Here is a 25,798-nt window from a genome sequence, read left to right on the forward strand (position 1 = left end):
CAATTAAATTGTATCAATCTGATATTTTCAAATATCTCATAAGAATTTTAAAAAGTAAAACTGTTGATTTAATCTTATGTGGTTTCTACTTTAAAAGTGTACATTTCATGTGGTGAATCTTCAGTTTTTGGAAACTTTTTTATGCACTGTTTATTTAGATAGCAGGAAAGCTGAGCAGAGAAAACAAAGGAGGATATTTTGGTGAGATTCTGGCCTTCATCAGAAGGTTTACATGTGGCTCAACATGGAGGCATTAACTGCTCTAATGTCTCTGGATACATACCAATAACAATCCTTCAAAAGACAAAAGCCCGGCTGTAACATGTTGAAATTTATCTGGACAAGTTTGCATGTGTGTTCCAATATATTTCTGTGAGATATGAGTTTCATTAGTGGTTTCTAAAAAGCTCCTTTGGAGAAAAAATGTCTCATGGAACTATCAAGATTCAACAAACTGCAGGCCTCCTTAAACCACCAACACCACCAATGAATATCAGCACAGGCATCAGTACACCTGACACATGCTCAACAGATAACTTCCAGACCTCAGTGTGCTCTGCCCCATTTCCATAGTGGTCAGCACTCAGCCTCTTTTAGGTCCTACTGCACCTTAAGCAAATCCTGAGTTTGTGAGGGTCTCTCTGGGTGAAAGAATAAATAAATAAGCAGATAAATAGATGAATAACCCAGAGGAATGGGAGCCTATGCGGCTTGGCCATCCATCATATATCCTATTACCACGCACTCAGCGGCACCTGCAGTATGTATAATGCAGTCAACCTCCGTAAGCAGATACAAATTCAACTCTTTTCCTCCTCAATTTGTTATATCTGACAACAACACAGCTTGTGCCTTGTTGTTTCTTTGAATTATGAATAGATTCCCTTCACCAGACTTTCGCCTGTGCGTGATAGCGTAGCGCTGTTATGCAGAACAGCTGCTGAAAACAAATTCGAGAAGCCTGGTAAGCTTTGTAGCGGCTGGGCGAATATGCATAAACAGTTGCGCTTAAAGCCACTTAAGAACAACCAAATGGGCTCAATATTTCATCTTTGGATTTGTTTCATTGGGTGTGATGAATATGAAATGCCAGAATATAGTATAGCAGGCAATGCAGTTGTTTAAGTGTTTCAAATGATCTAAGAATGATTTTGAGATTTTTCACACAACTGTGAGAAATAGCAGAAGTGCTTTCACTGACAATTCAAATCTTAATTCCTGTCACCGAGTCCTTTTCCTCATTTAGCCATGATACTTGGACTGACAAATATTACAAATGTCAATCTGAGACTGCAAAAATAAAAGGAATGAAAGGAGACTGGGTCGGGGGAATAGAGGGATAGGAGTATAGCAAGTAAATATGAATTAACAAATCAGATCCAAGAGTAAGACGAAGAGTGAGAGATCCAAGTGGGAGAGAGGAAGAGGAATGTAAATACGAGGCAAACCGATAGCACATTTTGACCGCTGCGTGTTTGTTTGGGTATTTACACTGTGAGGCTACAATCAAGTCCTCAAAGCTTCAGCCCACATGACAAGAGCCCATTTCAGGGCCACACATCTTCTAAACAGCCAAGCCAACAAACCAAATCCCGATCCACACATGCACACACAAAATCCCAAAGTCATATCCACTGATTTGTCCATTACTTCAACATATAAAAAAGGATGCAGAGGAAATGCATCAAATTTAATTCATGCACAGAGAGAGGGCAGGATAAGACAAGCTTTGAGGAAGTGTTTTTTTTTTCTGGGACTTGGCTGAACTTCCAAGCCCTGTTTTGGTTAGAGCAGATGTAGAATTAGTACACATCACTTTGCATCAGCAAGACATTGAACACAAGCTGTTGCTCAGAGGCCAAGTACCTCTATGTCACACCAACACAGACACGCACACCTCGCCTCCAGTGTCTGCGATTCTGCTGTGGTAAGTGTCAGTGTGATGTCAATTCCCACGGCAGCGACGTCTTGTTAGTATTCTTCTTAAAAGGCTTGGTCCAAGCATCAGTGGCCTGTTACACCAGTCAAAACTAATTGAAAACACAATCAGTTTTACACTTTAAAAACGGTTCCTCTGCCCTCAGGATATGAATTTTAACTTCTGTTTTTTTATAAATTGGCCACTAATAGTTCAGTCTACAAAAGTTCATTATAAAACAGACCTGAGACCACACAGACATTTGATTTATGCCTGAATACAGTAATACTTTAATTAGAAGAAACAGTATTGTAAGATACTACTTCATTTTAGAGGAATTTGTCTCACAATTGAAACATATTGAAATTACATCAATTATCTTACAAAAACTGACTTGGCAACACACACAAGTTCAATCATTTTAGTCCAAATCATAATGCATATAGTGCTACAATAACAGATGTACTTGCATGCACATCCAAATGAGCAAAATACAGAAAAGAAACAAAGAGAGAGGTCAAGCAGCAGTCACCTAACAGCTGCTGACTTTTTTTTTTCTTTTTTTTTACTGAAATGTGTCAGGTTTTCAAACATCTGTCCAAGACTATTCCTCAAGTTTCTCACAATCCAGTGTTCACATATCTCTATAATCACTCTGGCAACACATCTGTTGATATTGATAAAGTGAAGACAATAAATACTTTGGGATTTCAGGTATTCCAGAAGTGTTCAAAACATGATTTGTGCTGCCGTGCTATCTGCGCTTGTTGCTGTCTTATAGCTGATTTTATGCCTCTACCAAATTGGTCACTGAACACACCCAGGTTTTCTTGGATTTGAAATATTTTCTGACAGGATGAACATTTATCCTTTATATATGATCACTTTACTTTTATATGTAGTGGCATTGAGGAATTGTATTGAAAATGCAGTGAGGTTTGACTTCTGCACCATTGCACAGCCCCATCCATACGTAGCACATGGTGCGCAGAAGTGGATTTGCAAATAGAGAGCAGGAAGCACCCAGATGAAATTGCTGCAAACATGCTGTCATTCCACAGGGGAATATTTCATTTTTTATATATTTTTTGAGCAGGGGATCCTGTTGCATGTCAATGAACTGAGCTAAACATGCATGACAAGTGGTGGTGTGTGGGTAAAGGGAGGCAAGGGGGAGTCAACCCCTCGGTCAGAGATCTGCGGAAGATGCATGCAATAGACCGCCATACTACTTTATCTACAAGGCCCCTAATTGTGAGGGATGCTGAGGAACACATGTTAGGGAAAGAGGAAGGGGAAGGGGCGTCAGATGTCAGCAATGTGTGGCCATATGGTTCCTACAAGTTCGGTTACATAAAGTGAAAATGACACCAGAATGATACTGCACAACTCTGAACCCTTCCTTCATTATAGTCACTAAACAGGTGATTACAATGAAGGACAGACAACAACTGATCAACTGGTCCGGCTATTGCTTCACCTGTTAGCACTTAAAATGTGAAATCCCACCACACAAAAGCTTGATTAAACTCTAACATGACTGTGACCCTCACATTTAGAAACAGCATGATGTTAGATGCTATCGGTCCACCACTGCACATTCAAATACAGATACAAATTTGAGCTGAAACAGCAGGACATGTTTTAATTTAATGATGAATAAAACAATCTTCACAGTCCAGACACTGTTTGAAGCAAAGGTGACCCGCAGGGTCGCTGAGGAAAACTCAATGGCCTATTGAATTCGAAAAATAAACCATAAAAGAAAGATAACCACTTGGCTGTCTTTGCTTATTGGGAAGGAGGCTTTAACAAAGCAAGGAGATGATGTGAAGTAACACAACTGACCTAGCATATTTTTCCTGCTTAAAAGGGCTCGCAACCTTCAACTTAGCCATTGTGTGGGGCCATCTCATCAGGAATGCAACACTCATGCCCACACTCAAACACCCACACAACCCTTCCCCTTTCAATTCAATTCCCGCCACACTTCACCCCCTATTCCTCTATTATTCCTTCATTATAAACTTGTCCTTCTCTTGTGCTCACAGCAAATATGTGCTTTATTTTGTGTATATTTTTTACCATGTACCCTCAACGCAACACGCTGTCTGCCTTGGACATTTGCACCAACCAACTTGAGTAAACAGAAAGATGGAAAAGGCTTAAAGGTATCAAAAGCAGAACACTCCCCCTTGCTACACACTGCCGCCCCCCCACCACCCCCCTCCTAAGAAGGGGTTGACCTTGTACATGCAAGATACCACTATCACTTAGGAGATGCTGTGGTTATTGTTAGGAAAAATGGGGCCCATCTGTTTGTTTGTTGCTTGTGCTTTACAGTGAGAAGACGCATTGTGCCATATGCAGAGCGTACAGTCTAAATTAAGGCACCCTCACTGAAAAGCCCGGCATTATGTGCATTTATTTTTCTTTAAAAAAAAAAAATGTTATTTGATTGAAAATGACAATGGTAACAAATTTTGATGTGCCACACTGATTGCTACTGTAAAGGTTAAACGATGTTTTAGAATGTATGACAAACAACTGATTTAATTGGCAAGATTTATAGGAATTATCTGAATATACTACCCATGAATATATTAGTATAAGTGTATAATCGCTATAAAATAAAAAGTGTTTGGTTTTTGTAGCATTATCATTCTTCTTTTATATATAGATATAGCAAGGGTCTTGCCTCGCCATCGTGCGCCGCCCCAAATGGAAAATCCAGCCAGCTACAGTAGAGAGACCGTTTTGCGAGTTTCGCATGCATAAATAAACCAACGAAGAAGAAGGCGGAAGGAAGGAAGAAGCAGTAGGAAACAGCAGAAATACTGTATATACTGGACTTTAATTAAACATCATTTGCTGTCCACTTCTCCTCGAGAAACTTGGCTGCTAGGTTAGCAATAGGTTTCTAAACTCCTTTTCAATTGCCCTTGTGCAAAAGTTTCATTCTTCACATTTCTCTTGTATATCTGTCTTTAAAAGGAATACACAATCATCTGCATGGACAGACACACAAACTACTTGCTTCTGTTATAATCACCTCACCTAACAGCAGCAAAGACGTGTTTACATACAGCATGCCAGGTCAAAGCTGTGTATGAAAACAAACATTCAATCACCTTTGATATAGTATTAGAGTCAGGTGAGTGGTGTTTGTCACGGTTGGTCAGTCTTCTGAGAGTGCATGTTTACCTGTGTGGATCCCATCTGCATGGTAATACGCATAGAGCTGCATTTGTTTGTACTGTATGAGCACTCAGTTGCCAAACCAGTCCAAGCACTTACAGTCACACAGAGCCGATCACATTTGCATGTTGTAGCATTGAGTCAGGAGCAGATTGGAGGAGCAGCAAATGGGCTGAATAATATCATCCGGCGATCATTGTCAATTATTTTGGCAATTGCGTTACATCGAAAACATTATATTTGCTGCTGAATTTGATTTGTTGAGTCACGATGGAGGTTCAGTCATTTAAATGTGATGTAGTGACTGCTTTAACAACTGTGCGCTGAGTGAATGGAAGAGACAGTAATAGTGTCAGGGACCATGCAAATCACCTGCAAAGGAAACGCTGTATATCACAGTGTGAGATGTGCGCAGAGCGGCAACAGGCAGCAATAACACACTGCACATGTACTATTGAAATGCGAATATCATTATTGTACATGTCATAAACCATTACCAACGTGGTCTCTGCCAGATGAGGGTACTGCGCGTTATGTGATATTCCATTGTCCAATCTCATAGTCAATAAATTAAAGAAAGGGTTAGCAGCAAAAACAACAAATACAAGAGAAGAACAATTTGTTTTAAGACTCAAACCCCCTCTTAAGAGTCAGTTTTCTCATAAACAGGAGGTGATTTGGCATAGCAGGCATATTTTCACACACAATTTCAGTATATTTTTTCACTTTCTGACAGACTGTCTTTTATCTTTTTGCATTACTTTTTGCAAATATCATCAACTGAGGCAAATACGACAAACGACACTAAGACCGACTTTAAATAACAAAATGAAACCAGGGATCGACCTCTCCCTGTTTTTTTCCTGCCTCGAAACCGGTGTCTCCAATCGTTTCCACAGCCAAATGACTCTTAACTCTGCCGAGTGCAGCATGGGTCAGGCAGCTAGATTGAAACCAGGGTGTCTGGTTAGTGTTAAAGTTTAACAGGAGATTTCAGATATCTGATTCCACTCAACAGACCAGTTGCCACTCTCTTTTTCAGAGAGTAGTAATGCTTGTAGGCAACAGTGGGGCAGTATGTGCATACAGTGCTAAATCAACAAATAATGTTACGATAATTTAAAATTTTGAGGGTGAAATATCAAAAAACAGATATATAATAGCCTCGAAAATGGCCATGATGTTGAGGCACCACTTCTCTAAATCAGTTCAAATTAAAGTGTATTAAAACCTTACTGGAGGCCCAATGTTCTGCAGGGCTTCTTTATGAGACTGCATTAGTCTTAACTCGGCCTAATAAACTGCAACAGATGAAATGTTCCAATGACACCCTGCGTCATCGTCCTGCTCCATCACACAGTCAATGTTTGGTAAATCAAGTGCAACATACCATGGTTGATACACATATATTACATACAAACATGCCACACATAAGATCTAAAGACTTGTCATTAGTTAATCATTGAATATCCCTCATTGCATTTGATATACTAATTTGCACAGTGGAAATGAAAATCCTTCGCAGAGAAAACTACTGTGTTAATATTTCAAAAAGCAAGGCTACAGACGCAGCCTCTTCAAAAGGTACACTAAGAATAAAAAGGTACACACTACAGCCCACTAAATATCTAATGTATTGTTATACATTAATTTCTTTCTAATTGAAAAACTGTTCTTTTTGAGTGACAGTAGAATGATTGTGCTTCAAGTAAGGCCAGCAGAGTAATCACATTAGCAAGCAATCTTGTTGGTGTTCAGTTCCACAGACCGCTTGTTCAAATCCGATCATCAACCAGGAAAAAAACCATGAGGAGAAAAATGAATTATGTGAAATGAATCCCCTTCATCAGTAGTTAATACTCTTGTGGCCCTGATCAACAAAGTCCCAATTGAAAATGCATTTTAAAATTTGCCGGAAGTCTAGTGGTAGAAATTGCCTCATTCCATTGAAAGCATTTTTTAATTATATGCCCCTTAAGAGCTCGGAGCACAGACGTGAGAATACTGCCTATGGTATTGCAAAGTGCTCACAACGGTAAGCTGTTCACATACTGTATGCATGATTTCTTAGTGCATGGTATTGGTCTGACAACTCACCTCCAACGCTCTCCTCCTCCTTCCCAAGGCCTGGTGTGTTGCTGCAAGTGTACGTAGGGGTGGGCTCCTCCTCCTGGCTTGGGGTAGTTCCAAGTGGGAAACTGACAGGACGAGTGCTGGTGCCAGAGCTGGATGGTCGGGAGCTGGCACAGTTCTGGGAGAAATGAGAAGACAGTGTTAACTAAAGGAGGTCAGTGTAGGGTTTTACAGCTGTTAAAAGAACAAAAAGTCACAGGTTATCGTACCTGTTAACTGATAAAACCAAAGATATCAAGAATATTCATATTGTTTGGGTTAGGGTTAGCTGATCACTAGGAATGCAAAGTAGTACCATACTTTTTGTATATTCTTCACAAAGATTATTAGCCTTATTATGTTTTTCTGTAATTCTCTTTACACACGTTTTATGGTTTGCAATTGGTAGAAGATGAATTAAGATCTTTTTGCATTGAATGCAATTCATAAAAAAAAAGACACACTTGAAATGAATGTTGTGTAAACATAGAGCAACAACTGACACTGAACTGAAAACATCTTTGTTAGTAAGAAGAATTAACTGAGGCTTTTTAGATTTAGATTTTTTAAATGTAATAATTTCAATCTTAAATATATGTTTAATCATTCAACTGTGCAGTTGTTTGATAACTGTGCTATTATTGTTAAAATTTAAAAGATGTCATGGGCTATTGTGGGCAACTAAAATGTCAGAGACAGACAGTTCCATTGCCAAACCTTGGTGATGGGACGCTGGAAGGTCATTTTAGTACAATAGTACAATTGTCAGTTTTACATAAGCATCTTCCAGCCAGACCAAAATAAAGGGCAATCACCAAAAACCCATTTATTTGCACAGCTCTCAATCCAGGGTGGGATTGTGGGGCTCCAAAATGCTTCAGGGCCTCTTGTATTACACACTGTACTTCAATCCGACAGGAGTATTTCAGTGGCTAACAATCAGGGCCTTCCATCCTCTCTGTGTTCATGTAGTGTTGATGTAGAATCACAGACACACGCACTAACGTGAGCACTTTGTTGTTACAACATAAGCTGAGCAACAAGGCGCCGTTCACAACAGCTGTTTTCGTGATACCAGATCAAGACAGAGATCAACTTTCAACTGTCCACCTGTGAAAACCAGATCAGATTCAATTAATTTTTGTGATGCCATGGCTGATTCTAACCAACTCCTAACTTCCTATATCTTGTCAAAACTTGAATGGAGATCAAAAAAACTAATCCACTTGCAATTTATATCTATATTTCAGTGGTGTCAGGGGCATGGAGTATTCATGGGGGGCTGTTTTTTATTTCAGTCCTGCAACTGACAGCTTTATTTCACAAAGCAATCTGGCTGTGTGTGTACAAGAGGGAGGTCAGGGTGGGTCAGGAGGCGCTTGGTATCAAACAGGCAAGCTACACTGGTCAAAGTGGCTCTGTGGGTGGGTGTGTGTGTGTGTGTGTGTGTGTAAAACCCCACCCCTTGGGGATAAAAAAAATGCTGTGTGTATGACCCACGCCCATGCAGGGGGCTACTACAAGGAAGAGGGCTAAAGAGGTCGACAGAAGTGTGGAATTAAAGAGGGGAGAGTGTGTGATTAGATTTGGTGGAATTTATGTGAAAGGTCGTCTCGGTCAGAGGTGTGTCATGCCACTGAACTAAGAGCAATATGTAGGTAAACAGTTTTGGCTATATCTAAATTATTTTTATAAAAGATTAAATCTGATGTGATGTCTCCTCCCTCCATGCTTATGTTCATCTCTCACATTCATACATTCTTCTCTTACATACACACATTATTTTCTTACATACATTCAAACCTACGAGGGTGAAAATATATTTATGAGATAAAAATGTATAATTGTGTAAGTGAAAATGTATAAATATGAAAGTGAAAATATATGTATATATAAGGAGAATATGTCTTGTAAGGCCCCTAATAGTTCTGTATCAGCATGTTGTTTTATTTATTTATTTATTTGTTTATTTCGGGCATGTCAGTTAGATCAATCATCATCACACATCATCTTAGTTCAAATAATACAATACACATGGCCGAAAGGGAAAGCGGGAGAAGCAAAAGCTTATCTAGTCCCGCCCCTGTTTTACTTTATTCATGAAATCCGTGTCACATACAATCATCAAATAGATGCTGGAATATTTGTGAATATCTGTTGAGGAAAGTTTCAAAAGATCTTTCATACTTTAGATAAGCACTCCAAATCCTTAAATAGTTAAAATTGAAGTGTATTATCCCCTTGGGTTAACCCTCCAACTGTTGCAAATAATACAACACATAAACCCCTCTATCTCTGACAAGTACCATTTGTCTTCAAATGATGCCATATGCAGTAACACCACCAGCGCCTCTTTATCCCTCACCTAGTGAGGCACGATACCCAATCCTATGTTTTACAACAAGGGGATATATAGGGGCATGTGCGGTCATCTAGAGCCAAATGTCTCCTATCTAACCAAAGGACAGGTAGATACAGTATTTCAAGCAGGATTTATGGCACGAAATAGCATTAGCTAAAAACCGTCAGGCAGCAGTGATGGCTAAAAATGCATTCTGGTAGCGGAACCCGGCAAAATTGGAAAATTGCCACCACGAGTCGGGAAAGGAAGCAGTAAAAATGACGGTAAATGTGGGGGCCTCACTGATAACATGAGCAGCCAATATATCAGACCGCACCTGGTGGCAAGGGACCCTCGGGGGGCCCCCTCCACCCGCCCGACACGCAGACACACAAACACAGGGACACACACACTCTGACACACATTAGTCACAAACACACTTTAATTCATCTATTTATTTATTTTATTTCTTCCCCTCCTTGCAATGTCCATCTCTGAGGTGCCATCAGAAATGGTTTCATTCCTTCCTCAAAGACCTGAAGTGCTCAAGGATGGGGAATATTGGTGGGTCACATCAGTGTGGGTCAGGGTGCAGTGGGTGGGGTGTGTGTTGGCCATAAAGACAAGCTGGAAAGAGGAGTGGAGTTAATGTGACCACTCATAAGGGAAAAGATTGGTGTGTAGCCGTGTGTGTGTGTATGTGCGTGCATGAGATGCCAGCGGGAAAGGAGGGTGGAATGATGAGTCTGGGTGTTTTTAAAGGCATCTGTTTGTGTGTGTGTCTGTGCAGTGTAACATGTAAGTACACATTTGTGTGTGCTCGGCCATTATCTACTTTTGAAGAGCTTTGCATAGTCTATGATCTTCCTAATACACACACACACATACACGCACGCACGCACACAAGCGCAGCATCCTACCATTTCAGCCAAGCAGCAGCATCCTACAAGGTATAAATACTGGCCTGACACTTTAATGTCAGGGGACGGCTTGTCCTGGATTAGAAACTTGTAACCCACCGCGGAGCTTGACATTGCTGGGATGAAGGTGCTGCAATGGGCAGCGTGAGGAAGGGGGGGAGCTATTACGGAGGGGTCTGCGTTTGATGTATAAGGGCATCTAACATGGACTGTCGAGGAGCGAGAGGCTACCAGATGTACAATGTTGCTTTGTGGCCAGCTTTCATTGGCATTTCTGGAGTAGTGATTTTTTTTTTTCCATGAGAAGCAAAAGCTGTAAGGAAAATTGAGTCTGTTGCACCAGTGTGTTGCAGAGACACCCACATACTCGAAGGCACGTGAAAGAACACACACACACGTATTCATGGGAAAATAGAGGATTACGTACTGAAAAATTAAGTGCTTTTCTCCTCTCCTTGATCCTGTTGACCGTGCTCCGAACCTGAAAGAAAGAGAGAGGGAATGGCAAAGAAAGAGATAAGTGTATGTGACAAAGCGCTCACTGAAACACACTTACAATGAATCAAAACAAAAAATCTTTCACCACAAATGCTTGCGACAACCCGAAGTGTAAAATGGAGAAAGAAGAAAAGAGCGTAGAGAGGAAATAACAAATTTTTGAGTGTTAGCTTGCAGGCATCGGCTTGCAGTGGTTGGGGATTTGTGTGTGTGTGTCTGCTTGTCTCTGTGTGTGAGCGTGTGTGAGGATGTTCCAGTATGTCCCAGTAGCTAATGGGACTTGAAAGTGACACATAGAGCTGGCAAACTAAGGAGACGACTTCAAGCTATCATCTGTCAACACAGAGCGCCGGGACCAACAAATGGAGCTATTGGAGGAGAAGGGACCGCCCTAGCAGAACAGATTACATTTTTACACTTCGGATGAAACAGTGGAGTGCACACCGTCATTTAACACACACAATACAGGGCAAGACTTTTATAGATTTTCAAGATATTACATATACTTTTTTGGTACAAACTTAAAGTCTAACTAAACCCTGAACCCTAATTTATAATTCACCTTTTTATTGACTAAATTTATTAAAAACTAAAAAAAAAAAACTCTTTTAGAGAATTTCTTAGATAAGCAGGACATTTTTTAATACTGTGGATGTCAATGTCAATCCAAGACACTTACAACTTACAACAATGTTATATTTTTTTAATTGACTGGTCCCCTTTACCCTATTTAACTTTTGATTTAATCTATCTATTATTTGACAATAATGAAACTCTCCGATGGCTGATTTCACTTAAAGACACTCTGCATTGACCTCTGAAAGAAATTCATATGCACAAAATATTTTCAAAATTGATGTGATTGTAAATTTGTGGTAAAACAATTTTACTGATCATAAATATACACTGTGACGGCCCCTGTTGGCCACATGCATTTTAGCAGAGTGAAATCAGTAAATGAGTAAATATGCAGACTTTGGTAGAAAAAAATAATAATCAAAAGTTTAAATTCAAGCTAAAATGATTTATCACATTCAAAACGGTATTTTGTATACATTAATATTTTGCCCCTACAGAAAAGAATAAATGCATTTGCCTGCTAAAAAGTTATGATCTTTTATTTATAAAAATGTGTTATTTGTTGATTTTTGTAAATCACTGATTCAATGCAATAGTTCTTCCTATAATATATTATTTATTATTTAAAAGTGGGAGATATTACTGTTACATAATATTACACCTTCATAGCATATTAATATTATTTTTAAGACAAGGCATTTTTAAACTAAAAACAAACAGTATAACTATCTATTTAACTTTAATAAAAATACATACAAAACAGCAGAAATGTCTCAGTTAAAAACCTCTGGCACTTACGGGATCTGTATGTGTGTGTGTGTGTGTGTGTGTGTGTGTGTGTGTGTGCACGGGCATTTGTTTGTGCACGTTGTCAGCACTCACTGTAAATTTGTAGCGGCTGGGCACTCATCACTACAGCCCGTCCCAGCCCAGCCCACCACGTTAGTGAATATGCATTATGGCTTATGGCTTCATTAAGTCGCGGCGTGTTATAAATTATGACACCACACTGAGCACACACACACGCAGTCTCAGAGACAGCATGTGTATACAGAGGGTGTTTTGCATACATACCACCGTTGAAGGGCCACATAATGAAGAGAGCCTGAGCCTTGTGACAGGGCAGATTCAACAGCAGCAGTATCATGTTTTCACAGCCCTCCTATTATATCCGACAAAATCTGCAGCAGTCCTTCGACACAGTGCAGATGTTGGAGAGACACCATCTTAACATTATTTAATGGGGGAAAGTAAGTCTTGGGGATTTCATTGATATCAAAAGCAGCCGGCGTGCTGAGGCAATTACATGACACAACTTAATTAATCATTTGACAATGAGGGGAAGGGCATTGTTTTAGATGATCGTTATGTGTTTAAGAGGTTTTGCGTACACTCAAGGTTTCGCCATGATGCAAAACGTGGTTCCCCATGTAAATGGGTGATAAGCGATTACCATATGAAAGCAGTGCGCCCGACAACACCTGCCGACATCCTTGGAGCTGATGGAAATAAAAGGTCATCAAAGCGTGGGATTACAAGGTGACCACCAAGGAAAAGCTAATTGCAATGAATAATGGAAAGCTATTGTCAGGTAATTAGCAATTAAAACGCTGCATTTTGAGTGTAATAGCAGCAGACGCAGTCTGTCTTCAACGCCATATTTGTAATTACTGAGCCTGGCAACCAGCCTCATGAATGGAGCATTTTCTGACTTTGAAGCACAAGCTAATTCAACACCTTTCTTTAGCATATCAAAGTAAAATGTACTCTCACCAAGATGGTTAAAGACTAATTTGTTTTACCAGGTTAACAACAACCAGCAACTTAGTTGCAAAGTTTTTTCCTCACTCTTGAGAATTTGTTACAATGAGCTGTCTAATACTCAATACTTTGCCTGCCACATACTTTGACAGCTGTCACCAATACTCACTAACACAACATATCAGAATGTGGTATAAACTGTCCACTTGATCCTTTCTGCCTAGAGCGTCTTTGAGCTGGAGATGGTGATCAGCATTTGTTCGTCCAAACTGCTTTGTGAAGCAGGTGGCAAACTGGTGTGTGTGACAATATGATCAAAGGAGAGTTGAAGTTCTACAGCCATCAATGCTGGTTACTGTACTGTAAATGAATACAGACAGAAGATGAACTTCCCTGGCCTCTCTGATTAAAGTAAAGGAACTTTTAAAAAAAAAAATTCTATTGTGCAAACATCTTCTTTTAGGCATCAAAGAAGGTGAAAACTGAAACCACTGGCACAAGCTCGAGAGTAATCTAGAGGAAGATGATGAGAGCTCAGAGGGAGAAAGAGAAAAAAATGTACATCTGAATAATGGCGATGTTAATCTTTTTGAACAAATGTTAACAAAGAAGTGTGGTCCTTTTGAAAACCAGAACATGTGCATGAGCTGCTCACAAACAGTGAGGATCCCTGGGGTCAAGGACATCCCCGGGTCTAAGAAAGCACTAAAAAAGCAACTTAAGCAAGAAAGCAATGTAGATTTATTTAATAGTGTGAGGGGTCATGCCCTCACTGGCTCTACATTGTTGGTGTGTTGCTTATTATGACTCAGGGACAGCATGCTCTTCATGCTCTGGAGAAAACACAGATGAAGAAATGGAAGAGAAACGGAAAAAGGACAAGAAGTGTGTCTTCTTGTGTCGTCGGACAGAGGTGATGATGACAGACAGTAAACATAAAAATAAGTAAAATAGGTAAGTAGAAATAGAATGGGGGAGGTGGGCGTGCTAGCGTAATATTGCCCATTATTTTTGAAGTAACAGCTATATGTTACCCAGCTGTTAAAAAAGCTGCTTGTATATGGTGACTATGACCTTGAACATTCAATCAAAGCAACAAGAGGTAGATGGAAAAAATAGGTAGGTTTATATTCATCAGAATGAACCACGGTCCGCTGCATCAGCAATTCACTGGGTTTTTGGTTTGTTTGATTTTGTTTTTCGCTGTGATATTAACAGTTATTATTATTCCTCTCTTTGTCATATCACACGTAGCTCTGGAAAAGTGAGCATGCATGTTTTACTCAAAAGCAGATGTCTGTGTAATACCACTGCAGAAGTCTTTTAACAGAAACTTTTGTGTCTTGGATTGTTAACTGTGCTACAAGGCAAATCCTTTTTTACACTTTCTCTTTTAAGAAAGGAGTGCTGTATTTTAAGAGGCTCGGATGCATTATCACTTATGCACATTTTAAGTTAGTGCCATTTACATACAGTAAGAGCCATATTTGACCAAGAGTGATCTTCATGACTGGGGTCTCATCCATTAAAATGTATCTCTCTGTCTGCGCCACTCACCCACCCTCCACACCCACACAGCTATGGTGCATTTAAATGGTAATAACGCAGCATCTCAATACTATATTTCCTCTCTCCTTCATTGCATATTGTTGGTTGCATATTATTTTCTTATTTTTGTCCAACTATGGTTACTGCTTGGGGCCCTGCGAAGCCCTGGCCAGCGGCTTTGTCAGGATGCTAAATGGAGGGCCGTGAGTTTAAAAACTTAAAGAGGCAGTGAAATATTAGCCATTGTGGGTGAGGAATGAGTGGCTGAGAACCGCGGCGTGTCAGTGTTTAATGGTCGGACTCGGATGCATATAAGTTAGTCCAAGCATGAAGGGCAGTGGGATGCTCGCGTGGAAACGATGTCCCCTCCTCTCCTTCCCATCCCTCCTCCCATCCACAGACGCACGTTCACACACATACACAGCCGTGCTCTCACACCCCACCCACACAGCTTTTAAGCAGGGAGCCCATCAGAAACTTGTCATTTCTCTCATTCACTCCGACAGCCTTGAGACACAATGCAGACTTACCTCTGTGTTGTACACCCCATATATCAGGAAGATGAACAGGCCCTGCAAACACAGACAAAGAAAGAGAGAGAGGGACAGAGAGAGAGAGAGAGTGAGAAACAAGAAGGAGGACAAAGTTGTTACTGTTGTTTTCTCTCTTATCCTTTCGTAAGAAAAAGGAAAGATCAAAAGTATGGGATAGTTTGATTTGTTCTCTATCCCAGCTACTGTATGTAGAGCTGATGTGAGACTGTAGTGAAATGTAATGAGAGAAGAAGCAGGACTTGAAAGAGTACAACTTCTCCAAACTGGGCCACCTCCGTGAGGCTCAGCTTGCGTTTGTTTCGTCTATAATAGTCATGCTTCTCATCCCAGCCCCCACCGAGCCATCAAAGACTCAAACCCAAGGTTCCACACGGCTTTATTGAAATAAAAAAAATATTAAGTGCCCAAGTTGTTAAACACGAAAACACACATACTATGTAATTAAGTACCAGCAAACACGTATAGGCAGACATTCAAAGTCCACTCTTTAATAAGCATATGTAACAATTATGATGACAGAAAGAGAGCGCAAACACAAACACTTATTAAAAGACACACTCACATGCACATAAAGAGAGCAACTCAGGCCAGACGAGGCTATCAAGGAAAATCATTGGAGGAAAGCAGAGAGAGACATAGCATAATGAAAAAAAGACACATAAAAGAAGATATTTCATGTTCACAAAACTCCATGGCTAGTACCGAGGGGCCAAGAATGCCTTGCCCTTGGATGCATAAAGGCTGCATTTTTGGTCACAGAAAAACATTTATTTATCATTTCAGTCCATTGTGGCATCCATTGAATGTACAAGCCGTGCATTCGCCTTCAAGCCATAATGTAATCCTGTTGCCTCAATGGAACTGAGCTGTGCCACGAAGGATGCACCAAGAAGAATGAAAAGGCAGGTAATATCCTATGAATTCCCTGTCTAATAGATAAAGTACATTATTTGATATACAGCGATGTGGGGCTAACATACACAGAAAATAAATAATAGAAACATTTTTTTAAAGTAAATCTCTACCCTTTCACCTTTCAGAGTGTATCTGTGCTTCATTTCCAGTGTCGGGAGGGTTACTTTTAAAATGTATTCCCCTACAGATTACTGATTATGTGTCCTAAAATGTAATCTGTAATGTATTTGGAATATTCAAGTAAAGTAATGTATTCTGAGTACTTACTAGATTACTTTTAGTTTTCAAATCATCTGCCTGAGCATCTTTAACTGGTAGACTGAATTTGCTTTAGATAATTCTTACACATGATCATATACGGGCTACCGTGGCTCATTTAAACTAAAGCATTGATAAATAATGTATTTGAATTTGTCACACCACAGTTAAATTTGTTATTGATCAATCCTTGTTATTGATTTTTTTTTAAATCATATAAAATGAGTATATTAAAACAGAGCAGCTTTCTCTGCTATACAGTGTATGTCCAGACTATAGCCTCTGAGCCTCTAATACTTACGCAGAATGCCCTCGAAAAAAATGCACAATTTAAAATAAGTTTTGTTTGTGAGTGTAGGACAAGCAACATGACAATATTTTGGAAATAAAGTAATGAGAAGCCACCGTTTAATCTGTAACTAACTAAAAATGTAGGCTGACTTAAACTCACTTCTCTGCTGAAGTCGGTGTTGTTTTGGAAACAGTGTGACGTTGCTGTTGAACCATGCTCATTATAAACATCATGACAGTCTATAATCCTTTTAAAACGTGATCCTGTCGCAGTTTATTCATGTTGTTTGCCAGAGACCGTACAGTACAGTGAAGAGGAATATGCTGGGCATCCCATTAGCACCATTACCAAAATGAAGCTAACTTCAGCATAGACAGCCGATGAGTTTTGCACTTAACCCTCCTTTCTTTCCCCGCTTTGAGAGCACTCTCGGCCGGCGGAGCTGGATTAATAAGTGTTGCTGCAGATTTGTCAGTCCCGCTCCCACCTTGATGGTTATAACTTCGCCACAATGCAACAAGCGTCCGCACAGCGCAACCTGCGTGTAGTGCAGTAGGCTAAAGTAATCCCTACAAGTAATCAATTTTTTAAATAAAGTATCTGTATTCAGAATACACCAATTTAAACTGCAACTGTAACGAAATACACTTACACATATTTTGTATTTTAAATACGTAACAACATTACTTGTAATCCGTTACTCCCCAACCCTGTTCATTTCAAAACGACGGTAAGGCCGCATCATGAGGACAGGCAGCCAGTACCTGGTCAATGCATCAATCAAGTTGAGTTTGGAGCATCCAATTTTTGCCAGTGGGAGATCTCGATGCATCACCATTGACAACATGATTTGGGGGCCCATTCAAAGTGACAGGCCGACGATGGCCGACGATGACGACCTCTAGCCCAAGCTACTGCCCATTCCCCTTCTACTGGCTGCTCTCCTGTCCTCCAGGGACTGAATTGCCCTGTCTGTCGGGCTGTCAGGTGACATCTAAGGACATCCATCCTCTTTAAACTGACAATTCTGCTGGTCTCTGACATGCTGAAAACAACAGGCATAACATGGGATCTAATGCAGAGATCTGTGATATGATCTATAAATGTCTTACTTTTAGTTGCATCTTATGTCAGCCACAACCTAATGACGATGAGGGGAAATTTCTGGCTTTCAATTTTTTCCTGTATTTCAACTCCTCAATTCCACCCAGCAAGTACTGTTCAGTGACACAGGATGGTACTACAAAAGAACAATCACCACGTAACAAAATGTTTTGGCTGCAAAGGCTTTTTCTCAGTCTGAATCGATAACGAGGCTTGTTTCTCAAGCATGTAGGCAAGGTATCTTTCTATCTCCAATATCCTACTGTGTCCTACTCTTCCACTTTTAAAATACAGTGTTATTGTTACAGGTCATTGCGGCAGATTGTGTGGCTGCAAAGATGGTACACTGTCCTTGAAACTTTCATAACATGGCAAGTTCTGATCTTTTTCAGCTATTCCCACTGCTTACAGGAATACAGGTCATGTACTATTTAATTCCCTTCTTATTAATGAACTTTGCTCAGATATATTTCAATGACATTTAAACTGCAAATAATTTATGATTTCAGTAGGCAGGCCAACATAATATCAAACAAACTATAGGACAAATTCTTTACAACACAGAACTTACTGAACCCCGAACCCCTGATAATACTAACTGCAACCAAGGAAACTCACTCCTTTTGTCATTTACATGGGTTTTCTGCTGCAAAGTTGACAGCAAAGACACAGAAAACGACTTAAAGTACACATCACAAACAAAAACAATGTAATCACAATCACCACCAATGATGTTCACCAACAATTACTTAAAATTACAAGTTAAATATTGTATATATTGTTTTATCATGAATAAAAAATGTATTGTTACTCTTCACACACATGCATATACACACACATATGCAGGCACCAATACAATAACAGACAGTGGGTGGTTAATTTGCAATACATACCCTATTGTATTGCATTAGAATTGCAATTTCCAACTTATTGTTGCAATTTGATTATCATGTTTTTGATCATTCCTCTTATTTGCAATTAATCTTTTGTTGTGTAGTGAACAAAGTGGGGAGAACATACTGTGCACATTAGGAAAAATGATCTATTAAAATATAATTGAGTTAAAAATAAGTGGCTGCATAACAATAATGATGGATTGTTTAAAATGTTAATTCATTAATATTCCCACTAAAAACAAACAGAGACGAAAAATGGGGCGCATTATTTAAATGCATGTGTGCTTTTCTAAACCCAGTCCTATTTCTTTTGAACTCGGCGGCAAATGCTACAAATTTATGCAAAGAATGAACACAGTTGCTTTCAAAGTATTGCTATACTGTACATCAAACAGGGGAGCATAAATTAATTAGCATCCAGCTAATTAGGGAACAATTGTATGTTTAAAAAGTTAAAGCCAACAAACACTGTGTTTGACCAAAAACATTATTACCCCAGAGAAATGCACTATGCTGCAATGCAAGATGGAAAAGAACATTTGTTTAAATGAACAAGGGTGTTCCTTAATATCAGAGAGCTTTGTCTGAGAAAGCTGAGAGAACAAATCGAAGTCAGAGATCGATTCACTTACAAGAACTCTAAATCTGTTCAATTAAAGCAGGATGTTTCCAACACATAGTATTAGTCTTAGTCTTGTTGGTATTAGCAGTATTAGTTCTTCCACCTTTATTTCTCTGTTTCTAATGATTACAAATTCTCACTGAAGAACACCTCTATGTTCAGCCTCCTTCCTTACTTTTTCGTACGCGTATTTCCCATCTCCACAACCCCTCCCCGAATGCATAACGTTAGGCAACATAGTGCTGGCAGAAAACAGCTAGTTTATGACATTGTCCTTGGGAAACAAATTTCCAATGTACAGATATGAAAACTGTGATTAAGGGGGGTGGGCAGTGTCTTTGAGAGGAGAGAGACAGACTGTCAGGGCTGATTTCTTTTTCTTACTGGAATTTTTTTGGTTGTCAACTTAGATCTCCTTTTTGTAGGAGGGCGTATAAAAAAGTGCACATAATAGCACAACAGTTTAACATGAAGTATGGTAACTTTTTTTTTTTTTTTTTTGCAACACCTGTTTCTGTTTGTTTAAGAAATAAATGGTTTCTGGTACTATCATAACAGACCATGGTGAAAAGGTAAATGGTGTTTGAAGTCTATATTGGCAGTCATTCCCATGACTAACACAATGTAATAATTTCATCAGCCCCACTAATCAAAAGAAATATTTCAGCACTGTAGGGCCTGTATCCACCTATGATCACACCCGGTGAGATGTCTTCAGTGTCATTCCAGTAGCGCAGAATAGTAACTCAGGGCTATTTTTCACAAAGACTGAGCCCTTTGACACTCCAAATAAAGTCACTTTACACAAGGGCTCTGGCTTAGGGGCTCCTTCAACTATAAGGTCCATGCACCTGTGCACATTTGATCCGAAAACATAGCCTCTGTGGTTTTGTCTGCACCATAACAAGTTTCTCTTTGCGGTATGTTGATCATGGCCTTTGTTTTTTTTTTTAAATCAAGCACATCTATAGTTGAAGTTTACATCCATACTGTATCAGCATGGGACACTGTCTGACTAAATTTTTTTCAGATGGAAATTTTGTCTTCGGCCCTTCCTCAATGTAGTGTAGTTAGAAGTCCAATGCCATTTATATTAATGCACAACAAATATGTATGATTTGAAGAAAATGTACAAATACATTCAAAAACAAAGACATGGTCTACTTCGTCTCTTAGGAAAAACTAAAATTTAGCCTTAACAAACAGTTAATGTCAGCCATTTAGGGAATTCTATCATGACACTTTTTGCATAAATTAATTCGATCTAGGACAAGCACTAAAACTCAAGATTGAGGAGAATTCTCTGCACTGGTGTGGCATGAAGTATAAAGCTGGCAGCTTGAGAAAGCTTCACTCCATCTCAGCGTTCCATTTTAAAATTAAAAAAACACACAGATGAGTTTCATACACGAGATAGCTGTGCTTGTGTTACTTTCTGTGGAGTAACTGTAAACCACATGTTTCACACACTGTTTCTGGGAGGGCACTGCCATTCCTCAATGTCAAAAATGTTTTATACTTGTCTAATCCTACATCAAAAATCACGTAGATATACTTTTCACAAATGACATCTTTCAATTGGACCTACAGCTTTCTCTTAAGTAGCCGAAGACCGCAATCTCCACATCCTTTTAGAGAATTCCAGGCTTCAGTGTCACCTAATGCCAAAAATGAGAGCTATTTGAACAAGTTGGACCCGACGTCAAATACCCCAGCCTAAATTCAAACACACAGAGACACTTTTCACAAATAGAGCTATCTGCATCAGCACTTGGCAAAAATGGGAGGAAAAATTCTGCCCTCGCACCTGGTAATCATTACGGAAATGAGAGACAGAAGAGGTTAAAACGCTGCGATGGAGGAAAAAGAAAAGAAATTCACACTTCTGCGCTGGGACTTGCTAATGTCTCTGACCCCTCCATGCATAAACAGTTTAATTAACATGTATACATAACTTTCACTTTAACTGCTCATGGCATGTCAAATCAAAGTGTCTGTCAGTGCTGTGAAACAGGGAGTTGATACTTTGCAGGTCCTCAGTTCAAATCCAGCTCTGTGTAACTGCTCCAGCTGGCCAGAGAAGCTGGCAAGAAGAGATGAAGGCAGACAGACGGGCAGGTAGACGGGCAGCCGGCTACTCTTGTCAGTTTGATGAGGTAAACACCTCCCAATAAAAGCTTTGTAACACACAAATGAGCTTTGCCCGGGCCGATCAGAGGGAAAACAGTATGTTTTCAGTAGAAAAACAAAATAAGAAACTAAATGCACTGCAACTTTTTATTCAGTCTAACAGGTTATAAAAACCAGGTGCCATAGTGTCACTGAACTTGTGAACAAATTAACACTCGTGCAAAAAATAAAAGGCTGCAGGTTTTCTTCTGAAGCAGTGAGCCATCTAATTGTACACGGTCTATCAGTGGTATTTGAAAACCAATCATTCTCCATTAAAAAGTTTGTTTGTGTAGCCTGACAACAAGGAACGCTGTAAATAAAAGAGGAATTTCTATTTTCAATCTCCAACTCAAACTACTCTAACTGGTAAAACTGCAGGCAAATACAAACAATCCTGACACTTGGAACTGGCAGCAATTTTATTGTTTAAACCTTTCAAACAATAGACAGGCCATATACCCATTCAGTATATTCAATTTGATGCTCTTTATAATGACACATTACAGTATATAGTCTGCATGTCAGTGTGGGGTTGGGGTCAAAGGACTCTTCCTGTTACCATTTGATTGTACTGGATTTGGAAAAGTGGATCAGTCATTCTCTGAGAAGAGCTATTAGGACTCACCCTCTTTCTTTCCCACACACACATCCAGTCATTTGGGCTGTCACATTGAGGAGGGGACCCCCAAGCCAGCCTGCCTCTACGGATAGTGCGGATACGGGGGATAGTGAGGGATTAAAAAAAACAAAACAGTATACACACACGTACACACACAGGCAGACAGGCACACGTATGAACAGGCACACACTGAGGCCGGCAGCAGTACCAGTACTGGTGTGTTATGGCTCAGGAGAGGAGGGAGAGTTATTAGCTTAGCCCTGAACCACCTACTTAATATAGGGGCCGGCGGTGATCGCTAACAGAGCCTGGCAGAGGTGACAGCTTTTGGCCCTGCTTGAGGAAATCCAATTGAAAAGCAGCCAAGAGGAACAACAAGCCCGAAACAGATGTTGCTCGCTACCACCGGCGCAACTTGAGTACACAACCCAGCGGCAACAAACTGCAATGTCAAATCTCACACACACACACACACACACACACACACACACACACACACACACACACACACACACACACACACACACACACACACACACACACACGACGGACACAGTGTGCATGGAGCACACACATACACTCTCAAGCCACATGATACTGTACAAAAAACACACATACAAAGGGGGAAAAAAGCACCATAAGTGTCCATTAATACATATGGCGGCTCATTTTTGGTGGAGAGCTAAGTTTTTGCATCACTATTTGCATATTAATAATAACACTAAGAAAGCCTAATGTTTATCTTTACATAAATAACAAATATAATGAGCTCCAGAACCTGTCCTATAGAGAGAATTTCAATCAGTGTCGTCAGCTTGACCAAGGTCGGATTAAACTAGCCATCAATGCTGTATTTACCAGTTAGATAGAGCACAGCATAATCAAAAATAAATTACATTATAATTAAACCTCACCTTGGTTAAACTCCTAAATCCACAAACACAAACACACATACTGGGCTTTTCTGTACAGTTTAAAAATGATTTAAGATTTAAACTCTATCAGTCCAAGGTCACTGAGAATTATATTGGTTTTTTTGTATTTTTTTCATTCTGAAGCACAAAATACTCCAGCAGCTGAACCCAAAATGGAATTAAGAGGAAAAGCACAACTGAAAAAAAACAAAACAACAACAACAGGAAAGAGTTTGTAAGTCTGTTAAAAACATCTCTATTGAGCGGAGGCCAAAACAAAGCCTTTCCTCCAGAGAACAAACCCACCCAACCATCCATCCATCTATCCCTGCACTTTTCTTTTTTAACATCTTTGGCAGGGCATCTCAATGAAAACACAACGCGCTCACTCTCAAATCATTACAGCCCCTTGCTCTAATATTAATTGAGCTTGGCAAGGCTGACCATGCCTCAGTCATAATAACATTCTTTTTTTCTTTGTATTACTACTACTGCAAAAGTGTAAGGGAGAGAGGGGGAGAGGGATAGAGAGAGAGGGAAGGGGGGGGGGGGGGGCTAAAATCAATTGTGACATATCTTTATTGCCAGTCGATGACAAATGACGGCACATTTGCCATTGCTCTGGCATTGTGTCAGTGTGTGTCATATCGATTTTACATCAGACGGACAAAGGTTATTGATGAAGTGCCTAAGTAACAGATGAGCACTCTATTTTACTTGTTTTTAACGTTTAAATAAACCACAATGACGTCGGGGAAGGGGGTGGACTTGTGTGGCTGTTCCATTCATTCACTGACACATTTTTTTTGTTTTGTTGTTATCTATCAATTAATTCAATTTTGAGTCTTTGTGCACAAACTGGGTCTACTGCAAGACCGATGAAGTGGGTAACTACTACACCCTGAATCTGATCATACTGCACACATGTGGTAATGTAATAGGGGGGGTGGTGGTGGTGGTAAAGAGAGCACAAGAAAGAGAGTGAACTGTAAACAAACTAGCTTTTAAACAAGACAATTTAGGGTTGCGTGTCTTTGGCGCCAAGCAAAACAGAGCGATGGAAAATTGATACAAACTTTTAACACATGGGTCAAAGCAAGAGTCTTTGAACTGGCAAGGGGGAGCACGTTGCCAGTGCAGAGAGATGTTTAATTAAAAATACTTAGGTATCCAATGGGCCTTTCTGGGGCGCCCCCTTGTCAAACTGTATGTGATCCCGCTGTCAATCATAGAGGGTGTTTTCTAATTGCATAGTTTTCCACTGACAGAGAGGAAAAAATGTTGGAAGACAGCTAGTACTGAGAAACAGCAGCTGGGGACTGGGTTTGGCTTAAAGGAACTGTACACATAGACACACATGTGTACACACACTTGCGTATACATTCTCTTACACTTTACTGACACTCACACATGCACATGCACTGTAGATACACATATTTATGGTTACCATATCAGTGTATAGAGGGGTTTTTGCTGTTACACTCATGGACTTATGCTGGGATTGTGAGGTACTGTAGGCAGAAAACTTTGATGAAGTTTTTGAACAATGCAGCAGCCAACAGGCAGGGATTTGTCCCAGTATGCTGGATGGTCATATAAGGTTGTTCTTATTCTAATATTACTGAGGACATTTTAAGCAACAGGTGAGCTCTCCAACAATTATATTTGGGTTATAAATGAGCTGCCTCAAATTCCGCCCCAAAAAGCTTAGGCCTGGCATGGGGTCAACCTCGGCACAGCATGGGGTCAATTTAGGCTTGGCGGGCTACTGGGCTTGAAATACACTGGCAGAAACCCTGTGTTGACTTCTCTACAACATGAATAGTCCACCTGCAAACACTTCCAGTCTGATGCAGACTTACACACACACACACACACATCATGCTGTCCAGTTGTAGCACACTAAAGCCCTAACCTAAACCTAAATCACAAATACACTGAATCTGCAGAGTAATCCAACTAAAATGATTTTGTCCCCTTGCAGGGCATCAACTGGTGTTGACTTGTGGCACACACACAATAGGAGGCATACAAATCCTGTTTGCACACTCCCCTCAACCTAAATGTGAATACATACAGATAAACCTACAAACATAGTATATTTCATATGAAAACATACACTACACAAACATACTGTATATGTGCTCAGTGAGAAATACACACATGAGCATGAACTCATACACAAAACCAACATATACATACACAAATACAACAAGTGCACACACGCTTACACACATTCATGGACTTGTGTGCATCCTTTTAACACATACACACAGAGACAGTGGGATTTTCCTGGGCTAAATCTAACACCTGAAGCCTTCTTCCTTCATCTACATTTTGCACCATTTAAAATCCAAAAGGTTTCATTTTAAGCACACACCAGAGATACTGACATAATACACATGCACAAATGAGCTATTCTGAGTTTCAATCAATCATCAGTTCACCCAAAATTACACAATTCTTGACAACTTCAATTATTTATTTTGCACTGCATGAAAATGTGCACCTACCAGTCCAACAGCAGTATAAGACACAGAGGACTGAGGCAACAAAGAAATAACTCTTGTGTTACAA

General features: G+C 39.8%; 1 protein-coding gene across 3 annotated transcripts in view; it reads right to left on the reverse strand.

Moving 5' to 3' along the window:
- The window catches only part of LOC146988872 (adhesion G protein-coupled receptor D2), an 87,272-nt gene that overhangs the window by 29,318 nt on the left and 32,156 nt on the right, over window positions 1-25,798 (reverse strand). For all 3 annotated transcript variants that reach the window (XM_085774603.1, XM_085774605.1, XM_085774604.1), the window contains 3 exons: window positions 15,406-15,447; window positions 10,917-10,970; window positions 7,214-7,367 (listed from right to left, as the gene is read on the reverse strand). In XM_085774603.1, coding sequence (XP_085630729.1) covers window positions 7,214-7,367; window positions 10,917-10,970; window positions 15,406-15,447 — 250 coding nt within the window. The remainder of the gene's footprint in view (window positions 1-7,213; window positions 7,368-10,916; window positions 10,971-15,405; window positions 15,448-25,798) is intronic.

This window comes from Trachurus japonicus, chromosome 4 (assembly GCF_045865225.1).
Source record: "Trachurus japonicus isolate A0001 chromosome 4, Traja_1.0".
Lineage (NCBI taxonomy): Eukaryota > Metazoa > Chordata > Actinopteri > Carangiformes > Carangidae > Trachurus > Trachurus japonicus.